We start from the raw sequence: 18638 nt of genomic DNA on the forward strand, positions 1-18638 counted from the left end.
CTAAGTGGATGAGTGGAGGTGACTAGCATAGGGCTGAGTGATCCTCCAGGCTTTCACTGAGCTATTGGTTGTCCACAATATTATTGTGTCTGGTCCCTTCTAGGCCGAGAAGGTCCTGCCTGCTCCTGAGAATTCATTGTTCAATGTGGGCTGAAGCTCACACCCATCCTGAATGAGGTGAGATTAGTGTGATTGTGCAAGGAATCTCAATCCACCCCCGGCCAGAATTGACCTGCTCTTCAGGCTTGCTTCCAGTGTAGATGATGTCCTGGGGAAGATTCCATCCCAACATGACTCTGTCAGTGTTGTCATTCTTAATTGACCAGAGATGAAGAATCCAATATTGCATTGCCTTCTCTTTTCTTTCCTACATGAAAACTGGCATATTTATTGTTGGTATGAATAAGATGTATTTGTTTGTTCTTTCAGCAGTGCTGTCTTTGACTAACATAGTACTGAGTGAAGTTAGGCCTTTTATTTTGAGTTCATAGCTAAGGTTGGCCTTTAATTGACAGTCTCATTCAAAGGGTAAAGTGGTGGAAACTGGGAATTTTGCCTTGATCAATAGAGAATACTTTTCTGAGATTGAAGTGATCCTGTCAGGTTATTTTGTTAGGTTTCATAGCATTCAAGTTAACATCTTGCTTTCTGACTGCTCATTTTCTTCTGTATTTAATTTTAGCTTTTATAAATGTCTTGCATAAGCTATAAAAACTCTCAACAGAGCTTAATTTGTAAAAGTCTGCATTTTTGGAAGGAGCTATGTTGATAAAATACTGTACCACTTTTGTTTTACTACCTTTGCAGGATATCACTAGTCTTCTGCACACAATCTATGAGGTGGTCGATGCATCTGTGAACCACTCACCAAGTTCCAGTAAGACATTGCGGGTAAAGCTAACTGTGACACCTGATGCAAGCCAGAAAAATAAAGGCAATCAAACAGGTCAGTTTGGATGCGAAAGATTATCCTACTAGTTTGTTGAACTTATTTGCAAATGAAGGGTTATATAATGTGAATTCCCAGAACTCTCTCTCTCAAAACACTCAATTTAAATAGACAGATCTTAGTGAAAATACCACTTTCAGTTAAATAGATTGTAAGCAATCGTTGTAAAGGTTTAGATTCATTGTTGCTTCAACAGTTATGTAATGAGGCCAATATATTCTGTTCTGCAGAGCTCTCAATTTGTGAGGGAGTTGCATACAAAGAAGCGTGCTCTGAAATCTCCTCTTCCTGCACCCCCCCCAACTTAATATTTTAAATATTAATTAAGTCTTTCAAGATGCAGGAATGTAATACTGCGTGCAGTTAATTTAAATGGCTAAAAATGTAGTCCGTTCAAATGTAGACTCAAAACTGGGTGTAGGGATCACCATGTGTACTTCACTTGTGCATCTTTTGTATAATGCACAGACTGCTGCCAGGCTCCCAAGTCCCTCAGTGAGGCAGCTTTCTGTATTTAAATAATATACAGCTCCTCCATTCTTCCTGCAAAAGTGCATAACCTCACATTTTCCTACAATATATTCTTTCTGTTGAATTTTTACCCCCTCAACTTGTCATCCTCACCACTTGCCTTCCCATCTATTTTGTCATCTGCAAACCTATCGATCATATATTCACTTCTGTCATCCAAGTCACTCATGTAAATTGTAATAGTTGTGGATCCAGTGCTGATCTTTGGCGCTTTACTAATTATGGTTGCCATTCTTAAAATGCCTCCTTTTATCAACCATCTGGGCTGAGTTTTATGTTTTTTGGGCTAACTGCGAGTCTTACCAAGTCGTCTGGTCTTGTTCTCGTTGTGATATCCAGTGAGTTTTCTCCATGACCAAACTCTCCTCATTAACTACATACTATACCCCAATAACATCTCTCAAGTCTGATGTCCAGCCCACCTTACCATGTTCTGTCCAGGAACAATATCCACTCAGCAAATATCCCAGAATTCATTGGCATCCCTTAGCGTGGACAATCTTTAACTGTCTGTTGTACGCCTGGACAGTCAGTCTACCCTGCATAGTTCCTGACATTTACCCTGGAATTGGTAGATCGGGGGAAGTTGATGGCCCGCCTTGTGGGCAGGGTCCCAAAGGTTCTGCTGGGAGGGCTGGTGCCGACTTGTTACTTCCCCTTCCCTCAAGTCCAGCAGTGGCGGCAACAACACTAGACCATGCTGCCTGGTTGGAGATTGCTAGCTGGATTGAGGCAGTGTCCACCTCCCATCAAGCCCCATGCTGTACCATCTCACTACCCATCATAGTGAGATGATATAAGTATCTCACTAATGCTTATACCATCTTCCCTACTTACCCTCGCCCAAAGCAAAAGGGAAGACATATAGATTTGTGACAGCAGATCTGGAATCTTGTGTGCTCTCTTGCCTGTGCTCCCTCATGCTCTGTATGCCTCAAAGGACAATGTCCAACTCCTGTAGTGTAGAACAAGTAGTTGACACATTGTTTCAAAACGCCAGTGGTCTGATCTGTCTCACAATGTGAAAATGTGGCTTGCATTGTATACAGCAGGCAGCACCCATCTGTGTGGTTTGCTTGAATGAATCTTGAGCCAGGTCATCAGTGACCATTCTCCACACCTTGTACTCATCTTTTAGTTCACTGTAATGAAAAAAATGCAGCTGGCACAGTGAGCTTCCACAGACTTGAAGGCATTCTGACTGCTGTGAGGATGGCAGGCTTTGGTCTGCATTTTCATGGGATGTGGGTGTTGGTGGCTAGGCTGCCATTTATTGTCCATCCCAAGTAGTGCAGAGGGGCAGTTAACAGCCAGTCACATTGCTGTGGGCCTAGAGTCATGTGTAGGCCAGGTAAAATCGTCCAGTATGCAAATAGACCCTTCGGCCTGACTCAACTGTGCAGACTAGTTTTCTTAAACTGAACTAGTCCCATTTGCCTATGTTTGACCAACATTCATCTAAACCTTTCCTATTCATGTACCTGTCCAAATGTCTTTTAAATGTTGTGACTGTACCTGCACCTACCTCTTCTTCCTGGCAGCTTGTTCCACATTTTATTTTGTAAAAAAAGTTGCCCCTCAGGCCGCTTTTTAAATCTTTCCCCTCTCACCTTAAACCTTATACCCTCTAGTTTTGGATTCCCGTACCCTGCGGGAAAAAGCCTTGGCTATTCACCTTAGCTATACTCCTCATGATTTTGTAAACCATCATTTGGTCAGCCCTCTACCTCCTGCACTCTAGGGGGGAATAAATCCCACCCTATCCAGCCTCTCCTTGTAACTCAAACACTCCAGTCTCAGTAACATCTTGTAAATCTGTTTTGCAATCTTTTTAGTTTAATGACATCCTTCCTATAATGGGGGCAGCCAGAACTATACTCAGTACTCTCAGGGAAGGACAGCAGTTTTCCTTCCCTAAAATACATTAAACTTGCAACCTATGGCCAGTTATCAGCTGAATGCTAGTGAGTACAATCCCTGTTGTTTCCAGTTGAAGGTAGAGTTGAGATGTGGCATGACCAAGTGATTTGAATGCACTGGGTGACACCTTGAACCATGGGGAAATCTGCCATCTTGGTGCTTGCTTGGCCTATTTGTTTCTGGTAGGAGAGGGAATTAAATGAAATTGCCTCTAATGCCCCCTCTGATTCTTTTTAGAATTCAGTTAAGTGATTCAGTTAAGTGTACATCTCTTTCAATTTTGTTTTTGGCATGGCTTTACATGTATAATAACGTAAATGGATTGACTTATGTGCAGCTGCTGGGGTCTTTAGCTTGTCACATGGCCTTCCAACCTATGGGGAACCTTTGTTAGAATACTTTATTGCATAAGAGATTGTCTGTTCAGTGGTGTAGTAGTATTGTCACTGCACTGGTAATCCAGTGGCCTACTCTAATGTTCTGGTTATATGAGTTCAAATCCCACCTGTGATACCTGGTGAAATTTGAATTCAGCTTTGATTTCAAAAACATTAGTTAAAAGCTGACATAAAAAACAGTTTGTTTCAGTAATATCCTTGAGGAAGGAAATTTACTGTCCTTACCTGGTCTGGTCGATATGTGACTGCAGACCCACAGTATAGTAGCTGACTCTTCACCGTCCTCAGGAGTAAAAACCAAAAGGACTGTGCATGCTAGAAATCAGAAACAAAAACTGAAATTGCTGGAAAATCTCAGTGGTCTGGCAGCATCTGTGGAGAGAGATCAAAGTTAACATTTCAGGTCCAATGGCCTTTCCTCAGAACTCAATTTGACCATGCAGACTAAGTTTCTTAAACTGAACTAGTCCCATTTGCCTACGTTTGACCCATATTCATCTGAACCTTTCCTATTCATGTATCTGTCCAAATGTCTTAACTGTACCTGCATCTACCACTTCCTCTGTCAGTTTGTTCTATCTACTTTGTGTAGAACAAGCTGCCCCTCAAGTCCCTTTTAAATATTTCCCAGTCACCTTAAAACTATTAAATGGTCACTCAACCGAAATGTTAACCTTGATTTCTATCCACAGATGCTGTCAGACCTGCTGAGTTTTTATAGCAATTTCTGTTTTTGTGTCCTCAGAGATAGCCGAATAAGCCATTCGATTCAAGGACATTTAGGAATAGGCAACAAATGCTGATCTTGCCAGTGAAATCCATATCCCATGATCAAAATATAAATAGGAAACTGTAGGTGTTGTAACTGTCCTTTAATGCAGCCTGGAACAGGGCCTAACCCATTAAAGTTCATGGTAATAGTCCCTTGCATGATCATTGACAATTCCTTACTGTGAAATTTCAGTTTTGGGGCTCAGCATTCCCACTTGACCCTACTTGATTACGTATTCCAGGAAAATTTGAATTTACTAAAACCAAAACTCCTCTCTTGTTCTGTGGTGATGTTCAGGAAGGAGAATTGCATCCTTGGACTGACTTGTTCCTCTTTTGAGAACTCTAGCAATGGCCCTATCCCCACCCCTTCCAGCAGCTTGTGCTGCTTTGCATGACCTCTTTTTTTCATTCTCAATCTCGTAGATATTTATTTTTGAAATAAAGCATCAGTCCAGCCATGACTGTTGAGGATGCTCATTGGAGCACTGAGCTCCAGAAAGGCATCATTAATGTAAAATCAACGTTATATGCTGATTAGTATCAACTATCTGCTTTGTACATTTCTGGAAAATGTTTACTGCAGGTGTATTAGCATATTCAATGAGATGGTATTAAGGTGAAATTCACTCCACGTGTGCATGACACATGCTATTTTGAAGCCTCAAGTTCAGTTGAAGCCTCAAGTTCAGTTGAAGCACCAAAAAAGGTTTGCTAATAATCCAATATCTCACTGATAGTCCAGAATTTAAGTATTTGGAGAAGAACTTGCAGGAGGTACTGATGAAACAAGTTTTTTTTTGTGTGTCTGAAAAATGCGAGGTATTGTATTGAAGTGGAAGTGCCTTACTGAAACTAACAAGTAAGAAAATGTAGGAGAAAATAAAGTTGTTGGAAGTTTTTTGCATGTTTCAGTGGAGAACTCTTTCCAATGATTGGAAAGAGCTGATTTATTTGATTTGTGGATAAAATCAGAGATTGCGAAAAAAGTTATTTGAAAAACAACACAAAACCCTGATATTTGCAAGAGAACAGGCCCAGATGGAATGTTTCCAAGAGAACTGAAGGAAGTGGGACTGGAGGTAAAGAGAGTTGTAAGTGTTTTTTTTTGGAAGTTTATTAAGTACAGAGGTAATAAATGGTCAGAAAATAGCTTAGGCTCCAATATTTCATAAAGAAAACATATAAAATGTAACCCCTGATGTACAGGCCACTCAGCATGAGAGGAAAAGTATTGGTGTTTATTATAAAGCAAATAATTTCAAGTTACTCAATGGTACTAATTGTGGCCTGTGAACAAGGGGTTTGAGCAAATTTATTAAAAATCATTTGAAGCAACTGAATTATGAATTAAGTGATTTTTAAAAATGTACAAAATATGCAAATATAATGAAAGATTTGTTAAATCCTTCTTTTAGAAAAGAGTAGCGTGTTTCAGGAGCCTGGTAGTCAAAGTCGAGCAAAGATAGATTTTTGTAACTGGATAGGACTTTGGGTGCATTGAAAAAAGCAACCCATGAAACGAAAGATACATCCAATCAAGTAACGTGTAATGTGAACAAAGATTGAAATTAGCAAGTAATGCAGGACAAAGTTTGTTATGCTAATTAAATTTAATATGTGCAGAATTCTATGAAAATTTAAAACAGTGAGACTAGCACATTACCTAGTATTATGATTGGATGCAGTTATGATCTCCATTATGGGGAAAGTATATGGATTTGAGAGAACAAAGGAGATTCTCATTTGTATTGCAGCATTATCACATTTTCACACATCATATGGTCATTGGATTTTTTTGGGGGGTGCAGGAAGGTTTGTAGTGGAGTTCATCAGGGTTCAGTATTGAGACCCTTGATTTTCCTAATGTACCTTAATGATCTAGATCTTGGTGTGCCAGGGATAATTTCAGAGCTGATGGATGATTCAAAACTAGGAAGCATTATAAACTGTGAGAAGGACATTGAATGCCCTTTTGAAGGTCTACAAAAGTTGAGGGAGTGAGCAGAAAGGTTGAAGAAGTTCAATGCAGAGACATTTTAGTAGGAATAATGTGAACAGACAACCCAAAATAAGAGGTACAATTCTAAAGGGGGTGAAGGAGCAGAAGGATCTGAGTGCATTTGCGCACACGCTTTAGGCATATAGGAACAAGAACAGGCCATTTAGCCTGTCAAGTTTGCCCTACCATTCAATAGGATCAAGGCTGATCAAATATTTCAGCTCACTATATCCCCATAACCCTGGTAATCCAAAATCTATCAGTCTGTACCGTAAACGTACTCAAACACTGAGCCTCCACAACTCTCTATGATAGAGAATTCCAAAGATTTGGCAACTGTAAGTTTTTTTTAAAACATCCTTATGTCCACCATAAGTGGTATCCCATTAATTTTAAATGGTGCCTCCTAGTTTTAGACTCCCAAACACTACCTGTCTATTCTTTTAAGTATTTGGTAGATTTTAACAAGATCACCTTTCATTCTTTGAAACTCTAAAGTATACAGGTCCAGTTTGCCCAATCTCTCTTTATAGACCAGTCCCACCATCTTGGGACCAAGTTTGTTGAATCTCCCTGGAGGGCATTAATCTCCTTTCTGATTTAGTACTCCAGATAAAATCTAACTAAGGTTCTTGGACAGCCAGATGAAACATAATGTCTCATCTGAATGGTGTCATCTTTAACAGTGCGCACACTTTTAGTTTTGCAGTGAACTTTCAGCACAACATTTCTGCTTGTGCTCCTGGCCTCTATGCGAATGCTGTACCAATTGAGCCAAGCATAGATCTGTAGTTTAGAGCTCAAGATAGCTCAGCTGGTGAAGTATAGGACTTGTAATCTGAGGGTGTAGTGTTCAACTCCCTGTTTAAGCATTAATGTGAGGCTCTTGTGGTGCATTCTGGGGCAGTGTCCCTACCTCTGAGCTAGGAGACCTGGCTACAATTCCCCACCTCTCCCAAATGTGTATCACAACTTTTGGAGCTGATTGGATCCCAACTGTGGCCTCCTGCTTCAGAGGTAGGGACATTATCACTGTGCTACAAGAGCCCTATAATATAACTTGAAAGGGCTTTGCAAAATAAATACGTGTGTGGTTTCAGTTCATTCAATCAGAATCAATAGGCATCAATCTATCTACTGCCACCTAGTAAGCTAAAATAAATCCATTTGAATGTTTAAATTGGAACTAGGTGAATTTCTGATTCCAGATAAAAGATTCAGGTTTAGGGTAGAAAACCTCAAAAATAATTTCCACCATATTGTTAGGAAGGTTGTCTGTTCGTGCATGTCTCTAACATCTGGTATGTGACTGCTGGACTCTTTAACCCTGCTCTCGCTCCATCAGTTGTATGACACTTTTACTATAAATTATGTGTCCTTTGATCCTGCACCACTAGTGTCCTGATGAAGGAACAGCGCTCTGAAAGCCTGTGCTTCCAAATAAACCTGTTGGACTATAACCTGGTGTTTTGTGATTTTTAACTTTGTCCATTGAAGAAAGCATACTAGCCTCCATACAGCACCACCACAGTTTTCTAGCTAAGATCCATAATGGGGAGAGGGTGGGTGAAATGATTGGAAGAAATTCAGGGCTTGCTACTTGAATCTGTAATTCCACACTCTTTCTGGATTAGTGGTGCTGGAAGAGCACAGCAGTTCAGGCAGCATCCAAGGAGCAGCGAAATCGACGTTTCGGGCAAAAGCCCTTCACTCTTGCCAGTATTCCTGATTTTAGTTTTACTTCTTGTGCTTGTAAATACTGGGTCATACAATAAACTTCATTTAGAAGTGAAAGAGCTAATTCTTTTGACTTTCTCCATCTTAGATGTTAACAACACATGGCAAAAAACTGAAAATAAATGTGTGGACGAGTCAAAGAATTTCGAGAAGAAAACCCGTGCCCCCCTCAGGTAAAGAAAACAAGCCTTCCGTATCTTCTCAAAATGTTAAACCTACTGACATTTAGATCGTCTCTGTGATTAGCATGTAATTGTGATTATGTTGAATAATCTTTACTTCACTTGTTGCTATACAAACCCTTTATTGTACACGGAAATAATCCTACAATATGAAATGTAATTTGCATTAGTGGTTCACAATTTACAAGGATGTATGTTGATTTTTATGTAAAATTTAGTAAGTGTTGAATATTTCCTTCAAACACTGAAGGAAAAACAGCTGGAACACCAGCTAGATTAAATTTCTTATGGAATGAATATACATCAAGTTACTCTTTTTCAGACGTCACAACAGTGACCAGCATCCCCAGCAAAATAGCTGCCATCGCCACTGTGTGGATGAGAACATAGAAAGGAGAAACCACTACCTTGACTTGGCAGGGATAGAAAACTACACCTCAAAATTTGGACCAGGTACAAGGATCTAAATTAGAACAGAAAAAAGATATTGTAATTCTTTAACAGGGGATATGTGGTTACTTATTTCTATGTTTTGACATTAAGGTTGGATTTTAATTATCATCTGGACTGCTTCAGCCAATCCCCATTTGTATGCTACAAGTAGATTTGCATGCTTCAAGGGCCATTGCATTATTTGCCATGTTTGTGACTGGCTGCCGTGCCAACCAGGTACTGTTGTACTCTGGGCAAGTGCAGTGTTAGACATTAGAGATTGGGAAAGATGTCTGGGCTAGGGTCTGAGTGCAAGATCAACTAAGGGAAAGTGAGGACTGTAGATGCTGGAGATCAGAGCCGAGAGTGTGGTGCTGGTAACCCAAAACGTCGATTTTGCTGCTCCTCAGAAGCTGCCTGACCTGCTGTGCTTTTCCAGCACCACACTTTCAACTAGATTCTGAGTACAGCAATCCACATTATCTCTGTCTCTCTTTTGCCTATTTCCATGGGTCTGTCTGACCAGTGATATCCAGTGGCCACACCAGGTTGGATGGGACTTCTTGTACAAATAGTTTCAACCTCAGCTTACATGAACCAACAAGAGACATTTTACAGCACAAGAGGATTGCCTGGAGGTTGTATATTTTAGATTATTACTTACACCCCTCAAGCAATAGTTCATGAGTAGTGTTGATCAGAAAAATTGGATCAAGCATTGTCTAGAAAAGAGCCTAAAGTCAGGGCAAGCAACAAATGCAAAAAGAGTTTAAGAATTTGGGATCTAATGTACAGTTATTGTTAGGAAGTTATAATAAAAATTATTTTTTAGCTTTGGACTGTTATAATAAAAATTATTTTTTAGCTTTGGACTGATCTAAGTGTTTATTCCACAGGTTCACCTCCAGTGGCTTCGAGAAAGGAAAGTCATGTGAAAGTTTCTCAACATGCCAGATCCCGTTCCCATGACCCTGAGGTCATGCACAGTCACCACAGGAGATGTCAAACTGTGGATGGAGGGCACAGTCACCTTAATCATTCTTCTTACACTCGGATGATTGAATTACAGCAAAGACTACGTAATCAGGACAGCAGCAAGCACTTAGTCAAATCGCCGAGAACCCTGAGCAAAAATATGATGGCTTCGGTCCAGGCTGGAAAGGTTGGCAAAAACAAGTTTTCACAGAGTCCCTACATGCCACTGACCTCCACTCCTGTTGTAGTCACTCCAAATATTCCATATCTACCCATGCAGCTTGGTCAACAACATCAACAGAGTCACAAGAAACACAAACAAAGATCGAAGGACAGCCATCAAGTGTATAAAACCTTTCAGCCCCCTTCAAGAGTAGTAGAGCAAGAGCATGTGAGGGATTTGCCATCTCTTATGCTGTACGAAGGCCATGTTGGTCGGATTGTTCAGAGACATGAACATCACCACCACCATGAACATCATCACCACTACCATCATTTCTATCAGACATGAGCGGAGAAGACCAGGGCATTCAATGAGAACTGAAAAAGTACACTATTCAATTTGAAGGAGAGATTTCTGACTGGATTTTATCACCTTCAGTCTACACAGTATTGTTGATGTTAATTATAACATGCAAAGTTCATTACTTTGACAGTGAATAATAATGAGATGAAGTGAAACTAAAAGACTTTTGAACAGCTGGCTACCTCTCGTGTTAATTCAGATTTTATTTTCTTTAACCTATAAAATGTGCCACAGGAGGTTTAAATGTAAAATTTTTGTAAAAGTTTTGTGTTGTCTAGAGTATCATTTAAATTTCTGTATTTGAAATATTTTCTGTATTAAGTTCCACATTACCCATATTTGCCAACTCTACAGTTATTATAATACTGTAGTTTTAATTATTCCTTCTGGAGGCAAATTGTTTTCTACCTTTTTGAGATGTAGCCTAAAGGAAAGAAACGCTGCTAAGTGTTCTGAAAGATTTGTGCCCTGATTGGTGCATTGTTTTTTCTTAGTTTATTTGATTGTTTAAATTCATTGCTTTCTGGCGAAGAGTTGTTGATTTGAATGTTTTGTGACTGAACACCTATTTGAATTCTTTTGAAATATCCAAGACAGTGGCATGCCTCCTAGGTTACTTCTGATCTGACTACATATGATACATGGAGTGAAATGGTTAGTCAAAACTGTGCACATAATTTTCAAAACTTTGTGCAGTAGTCAGTGCATAGTGTTACAGATTGGAGGTTTACTGTCTAACTTCTTGGGTGTAATCACTCACATGTAATTGAGATATTTATGCAGTGGAAGTTCTAAGAATGTGTATGAATGCAACTAACCCCAATGTTATAGCACTCAAATTCTGTCACTCCAATCCCACCAACTGGAGAAATTCAAGGTCACCATAACAACAATTGACCCTGTGCTATGGGACCGTGTTACACAGAAGGTGCAATGCTCTATACACATTTCAGAGAAGTTAACGAGTATATATTCTATCTCAGGTGCATTTTCTTTTAAAACTGTGGTTTGACTTTATTTTTTGAGATACAAGTCTTTTCTGAAAGGAATGATAATGGACTTCTTCATGAGTGGTGCACAGGGAAGATGGGACATAACTTGATGCAACCAACTTCAGTTTTCAAGTAGTGTCTCTAAATCTTATTGAACTAGCATAGGAGATAATCAAATGAAGATACCTCACCCATAATGGTGATATTCAGAAGCCTGTTGGGAGATAGTTATGGTGAGTCTTTTGCACAAATGGAAGAAGGCTGTGAATGAGTGAGATATCCTGATAATTCTATGGCAAGCATCTTAAATGTACTACAGAGGAATTCTAAAGCACTACATGCTGCTGTTGACGATTAAGTGTTCAGCCTTTTTCACACAGCAAGGAAGATATCCCTGAAAAAAATCAGCTTTACTCCAGGAAAAGGTCAGTAATAAATATCAATGCTTCCTTTTCAGATAGGAAATATGTTACTACAGGCAAATTTGGTTAGTGAATCTTTCTTGTATTAAGCAGCAAAATAAACTTAGAAACAACTGCATTTAAATCACACAATAGACCGTTGTTACTGATAAGATCATGTGATGTATTTCCAATAATAATTGATTTTGGGAAGCTATCCTTTGTTGCAGTCTGTTCAGATAGCTATGTCAATTAAACTGACACAGCAGAAATACACAACACAGACTGAAGTAGGTCTGTTCCCCCATGTTCACATTTACTCTAATGTCATCAGAAGTCAATTGCTGTGTGGAATTGCGCTTTCTTTCACATCAATGAAAGGACACGTCCAATTTCTGTAGGCGTGAAAGCATGGTGCCGTGGGCAGTGAAATCACCACTCACGAATTATAGAAGAAAACATTTAAAGAATATACTGTTTCATTGCAACAGCATCCTTGAAGAAAACGTTTTCAGTATATTTCAAGGATCCTTTTCAGATTTACTAAGGAATTAAGGAGGCCATGAACTTTTTCATTTATCTGGGCTTAGACAGAGTTGTACCTTGATGCTAGGTACGTTACAAATACTGCTCATGTAGCAGTCTTTCCCTCCTAAGTATACTTTGTATTTATAAAATATATATTGGACTGAAAATGACATGTCTGCTAAGCATATTGGATTTTTGTGTCATAGTGTTTTAATTATTAGCAATCTTGTGTTAACAAACTTAAGTCTAATGCAATCTTGTCTCCACCACTAGTATATTTTACACATTGTGTACATTCCCAACATGTGTAATGTTTTCTGACAGCCATGTACAAGAACAATGTTTAAATTTGCATTTACTACATATTGTACCATTCAATTGTAAAACTACTTGTGTAACACAATTCATGTTCCCTTCTGAAATAATTTTTTTGGTATCCCTTTAATTGAATATATCTTTTCAGTATTTTGTATAGTATATATAGATGGTTTTGATTAAATGCTTTATTTATTTAATAGTAAAACTGTGCCAACCGGAACCCCTATTCATTAAAGGTAAATTAGTCGAACACATCAACAAACCGGTGTCCCAGAGACTAATTATTTGGCAATGTTCAGCAGTATTTCACTGTGGGCCCTTCGAGACCGGTGAGTTTTGATCTTGTAGGACTGCCTGCCATTTTAGCAAAAAGGCAAACCTCACATAATGCAATTCTGCAGAACCTCATGAGACCCAATAAGAAACATTGCATACGCAGTTGCAAAATTTTTACATTATTTATCTTGTGAGAAAAGTGGAAAGTTGGAAACAAGGCCTGTAAGCCAATCAAAAACACAAACTGCTAATCTGGTTGTGAGTCATTATATAGCTTTACCAGATCACAGGGCTTCTGTCTCGTTAGAGATGTCAGGGATGGTGGTTAAACCTGAGGGCCATCGTATCTCTGAGGGGAGACATTGAGATGGAAGGTTCTGCGATGTAATTATAGTTACTAAGAACCAGATTTTATAGGTTTGTTACATTTTGGAGGCTAGTTATTGTTTAGCATAGTGCCATTATTTAAAACATTTTTTTTCATTTTGAGAAGAGAATATTCTATAAATAATGGAATGACATGAATTATAATCGTTCCAAACTTGCTTCTTTGAATCCAGTCACTTGCTTCTATTGAAGTTTCAAAAGTATGGGATCCCCATAGACAACTGGGATTCAACACCTAACCAGCCATTTCCTTTTGTCTTTACAATAGACTGCAACTGTATCTGGATCAGTTTGTGTTATAGCAATTGGTCATTGTTGCAAAATTACATTGTAAGTGAAAGGAATCATTCAAAATCAGAATCATAAAAAATATTGTGTTCACCTAAATAAAACTTACAATTTATACATAGTAATAAGTAGTTAGTTATTTTACAGATATAAATAAATTATAATCAATTAACACTTTTGACAATTTAATTTATCAGGTTCATTTTAATGCTAAAGGGTAACCATATATTCACCAAGGGTAATATAACCAAAGATTAAAGAAATTAATTTTTGACTTCTAAAGATTGAATCAAAAGGATCAAAAGCAAAAATTACAAAAATAATTAATGTTTTAGTATATGTTTGTCTATTTCTGTTTTTGATTTAACATTTTAGTAAATGCCAATGATTCAGAAATATTGGCTGAAGCTGATACTAAAGCTGAAAATGCATAAGAGAAATTAATATTAAAAGAGCACAAGTGATAAAATCACTATTGCAGATGCTTCAATCACCTTTAGTATGAACTGATATGATTTGAATTTTCCACAATATCAAACTCAATCCATTATGCAAACTAGTTCCCCAATACTGGCAACGTATTCATTTCAGAAATCTTTAATAGGTGGCGGACAAATGAATTGCTGATATTTTCATTCAGTCACCAACAAGCTGTTAAGTAATAGTTCTATCAATTAAGTTGGATCCATCATTCACAATGATTATTAATTTGGTTGGCTGGGAGTCTGTGTTATCACCTGCAGTTTGAGCTTGTTTCCTAAGGCAGTACATTATGTTCTAAATCATGATTAGATTAGATTCCCTACAGTGTGGAACCCTTTGGCCCAACAAGTCCACACCGATCCTCCGAAGAGCAACCCACCCAGATCCATGCCCCTACATTCACCCATGACTAATCCACCTAACACTATGGGCAATTTAGCATGGCCAATTCACCTAACCTGCACATCTTTGGATTGTGGGAGGAAACCCACACAGACACAGTGAGAATGTGCAAACTCCACGCAGACAGTCGCCTGAGGGAAGGATTGAACCTGGGTCTCTGGTGATGTGAGGCAGCAGTGCTAACCACTGAGCCACTGTGCCCCTGCATGCAACAGGCTAAAATCCTACACCAGTATAACACCGTTTATTATATAGTCCTAACTGTTTATGAACCAAAGAATGGGACTGAGCTACATGTATTTAAATTGGTGGGGTGGGGGAGGTGGGGTGGAAGTTAGATTTCATTATAGCCTCTAGATAAAACTTAACACACTTTCAGTTTTGCCTATTAAGATAATTCCTTCAGTTATCCTTCAGATAATATCCACAAACCAAAATGTTACTTTATCAAAGGGTTCTTCCTGGAATAAAAAAAGGCCTTTCCTGACTCTTGATTACAGTGGCAATCCCAATACTCCTTAAACTCCCTCAGCATATTTGAACAAGTGACCCTCTTCATAAAATAGTGTGAGATTTTAACTTAAAACATTTTCAGTTGATCCAAGTTCCAATCAAGTCCAATATGTTTCTTTAACTGTCATGCAGTGGTTCAGCCAGAAGTATTTCTTTTAAAAGAGCTTTATTCTTTAAACAGACACTCTTGGGTAGCTCACTATCAAAGTGAGCTTTGCAATTGTCACTAGATAGCACTGTCGACAACCTCTTTCATCACTTTGATTGAGAGTAGACTAATGGAGTATAATTAGCTGGGTTGGATTTATTGTCCACTAAAATTGATTGGATGTGGCAGGATTGCAGAGCTCAAGTCTAATCTATTCATTATGGGATCACGTAGCCCTGTCTATCCAATGCTGTTTGGCATGAAAGTAACAGTGTTGTAGTTTCACCCCACGTTGACACCTCTGTTTTAGTGTAACTGATACTACTCTTGGCATGCCATCCTGCACTCTTCATTTAGCCAAGATTGATCCCCTGCTTTGGTGGTAGTAGGAGAGTGAGTGATTGGTCAAACCTTCAGTCCACAGATTGTGATTGACTGCATTTCTGCTGATGGCCCACATTGTCTCACAGATGTCGTTCCGAGTTGTTAGATCTGTTTGAAGGCTATACCATTTAGCACAATGATGCATGAATGCTCTTCCTTTTGTGAAGATGGGATTTTGTCTTCATGTTGACTATGCAGTGTTCACGCCCACCAATATTGTCAAGGATAAATGTATCTGCATAAGAGATTGAATAATCTAAGGTCAAGTAGATTTTCTTCTATTGCAGATCCAGTCTAGCAGCTTATCCTTCAGAACACAGGCAGTAGTCATGCCAACGATGGTGATGGATATTGAAGACCCCCCCGCCCAGAATACATTCCATGTTTTTGACACCTCAATGCTTCCTCTGACGTATTAATTCATCACCTAGGGGGACAGTATGTGGTAATTTTAGGAGTTTGATGTAAACGTTTGATCTAATGACATGAGACTTCATGTAGTTAGGAGTCCATATTAAGGACTCTCAGGCAACTCGCTGTGCCTGCCTATATCACATTGTTCCACCACCTTTGGTGGGTCTATCCTTCTAGTTAGACAGGGCATAGGGATTGTGAATGTGATGTCTGGAACATTGCAAGATACCATGACTATGACTGGCGATGTCAAACTATTGCTTGACCAGTCTGTGGGACAGCTCTGCTAATTTTGTCAAAAGCCTTTTGCAATTAGTTAGAAATGCCACACTTTTTGGTGCTGGGGCCTTTGTGATTTGTAATCTCAATCAACAATTTGAATAAAGGGACTAAAGTAATAGTAGCTAAACTTTGAATGATACAAAGATAGGTAGGAAAGTAAGTAATCAAGTGGACATAGAGTCAACAAAGAGATTTGGGTAGGTTAAGTAAGTTAGAATGGAGAGGGATTGCAGAAAAGATTGAGTGAGTAAATATTTGGCTAATGCAGTTTAATATGAGAATACTTGAAGTTGTTTACTTTGGCAGAAAGAATAGAAAAGCAGTATATTATTTGGATTGAGAGAGATCACAGGAGTCTGTGATACAGTGGGATTTACCTCAGCAGTGATTTGAATATATACAAAGCTGAACTAAACCTTTTTTGATCAACAAGGAAGTGAAGGTTTATGGGGATGGGTAGGAAACTTCTCAAATGGTTAAAATGGCTTAATCCTGCTTCTAATTCTTTTGTTCTTAACCTCTTAGTGATCTTAATCCCTGTTATTTGCTTTAGAATGTTTATTATCTCATGTACAGTCATGGGTGTGAATAGTTCAGAGGTGGTTATGTTGCCATTTCTGTAGCTGTAAGTTAAAATTCAGGCAGGACTCATGAACGTCTTAGAAATCATTCTGTCACAATTTAGAAATTAATTGGGAGAGCTGTTTGCTTGCCATTTCTGTCACAATGCCAGCCACTTACGTGATTTACCCAAGGCAATACAGGATGTTGGATGCATGAAGTGTATGGTAAAGCGCAGTCGTTTGTGGCAACATCACTATGACATTTCCAAAGCCTTGATGGGATTAACTATCAACAGAAAATGACTGCCTGATAGTGGGGCATCCCATCCACAAAAGCTACCTGCCAATCATAGGACGAGCAGCTTTCCAGTCTCAGCAGGGCCACTGGAATTATTGGTTACCGCTGGGATTGTAGCCAGCCTAGGGCCAATGACAATGGACAAGCTCCTAGAACAAAAGTTTATTGGGATCAGTCCCAGGCAAAAGGAAGGAGGTCACTGTGAGGCTAGATAGGTGATCTAGCAAATTCTTGTGGTCAGAAAAGGTCCAATCCTTATTGAAGTCTGTAGTAAGCCCGCCAACTTTTATTTAAACTGAAATCCCAAATAATTAGCCACTTACAGAACTTGATGGGAATTTAGGTGTGAAGTCTGCCTTCCACATTTCTGACTTTATCCAGGGGATTTTTGAAGGCGAGGGTCATTATATCTCCCATTTGCCCTCCTGATTCTATAACCCTCCTCACTCCCTGGGGAGAAAATTACCATGCCCTGGATATGTAACTACCTCTCTTAATGCACTGCAAATTGCAGGAGTACTTAGCACCTTTAATTTACAATCATGTACACAAATATACAAATCCAGCATGTGCTGCTAAATAACCATGCCAAGTTTTGATCTTGAATTAGTTCCTGTTTAATCCAGCTTTTTTGATGTTTTGCTAAGCTATTACATATGATGCATTGCACTGTTTTCCAGTGCAGAATTGGGAGGCATTAAGAAAACCTCACCAAACACATTTCTTGTGTTTAGGGAGAATTAACTTAAAATGGATTGTCCACTTGCCCTCCAGATCCTGTTTCAAACTGGTTTGATTAAACTTTTTTGTAACTCTTCAAATAATCTTGCTGTGTTAGCAACTTCAGTTAAGTTTTACTTAACTGAAGGCAGGTTTTGCAAACAGTGCAATGTCTGAAAGGGTGAAAGGTTTCATTCTATGTGACTTTTCCTAGTTCTCACATTATCTGAATATTGTAAAAAAAATTGTGTCCTTTGAGAATTGCAAAAGATGTGGTTTAACTTGAACATCCTGAAATGGAGGATTATATTAACTGTGATTTAAAGAATTGCAGTGTGGATATGTTGATAAAATCATAGATATGGAAATGTATTTACATTTCATCACATTTTCTCCTTTTTCAAAAATCCGATTGGATGCAGCAAGAATGATGCATCAAAATTAGTCTTAAAATATGCTATTAATATATTTAATTTCTAAAAATATTTGCTGTGTCATTCAGTATAACTTAATTCATTAACCTCTTATCAGTATCTCCTAAACATATTATCCTTGTTCATTCCAAGTAGTTTAATGAACAAAATCCAATACCCACATCAATTTTTAAAAAAATCTTAGATTATATGCATTTTTTGTGAATTGGTGCCAATAATCCACAAACACATTTTAAATGTACTGGAGAAGTATTACTTTATTATGTGGAACATGAATACACTGTTTCTCTTGATCAATAAAAGCTAAATGAATATAAGTTTAAAAGCTTCTTGACAACAGTTGTTGCAATATATATACAGTTTTACTATTATAAAACATCCAAA

General features: G+C 38.5%; 1 protein-coding gene across 3 annotated transcripts in view; it reads left to right on the forward strand.

Annotated features, from left to right (window-relative positions):
• Positions 1–12924, forward strand: part of nkd1 (NKD inhibitor of WNT signaling pathway 1) — a 104967-nt gene extending 92043 nt beyond the window's left edge. For all 3 annotated transcript variants that reach the window (XM_072547338.1, XM_072547337.1, XM_072547335.1), the window contains 4 exons: positions 808–946; positions 8397–8481; positions 8813–8943; positions 9819–12924. In XM_072547338.1, the coding sequence (XP_072403439.1) occupies positions 808–946; positions 8397–8481; positions 8813–8943; positions 9819–10408 (945 nt within the window). In that variant the 3' untranslated portion in view covers positions 10409–12924. The remainder of the gene's footprint in view (positions 1–807; positions 947–8396; positions 8482–8812; positions 8944–9818) is intronic.
• The last annotated feature ends 5714 nt before the right edge of the window (positions 12925–18638 follow it).

The sequence above is a fragment of the Chiloscyllium punctatum genome, chromosome 26 (assembly GCF_047496795.1).
Source record: "Chiloscyllium punctatum isolate Juve2018m chromosome 26, sChiPun1.3, whole genome shotgun sequence".
Lineage (NCBI taxonomy): Eukaryota > Metazoa > Chordata > Chondrichthyes > Orectolobiformes > Hemiscylliidae > Chiloscyllium > Chiloscyllium punctatum.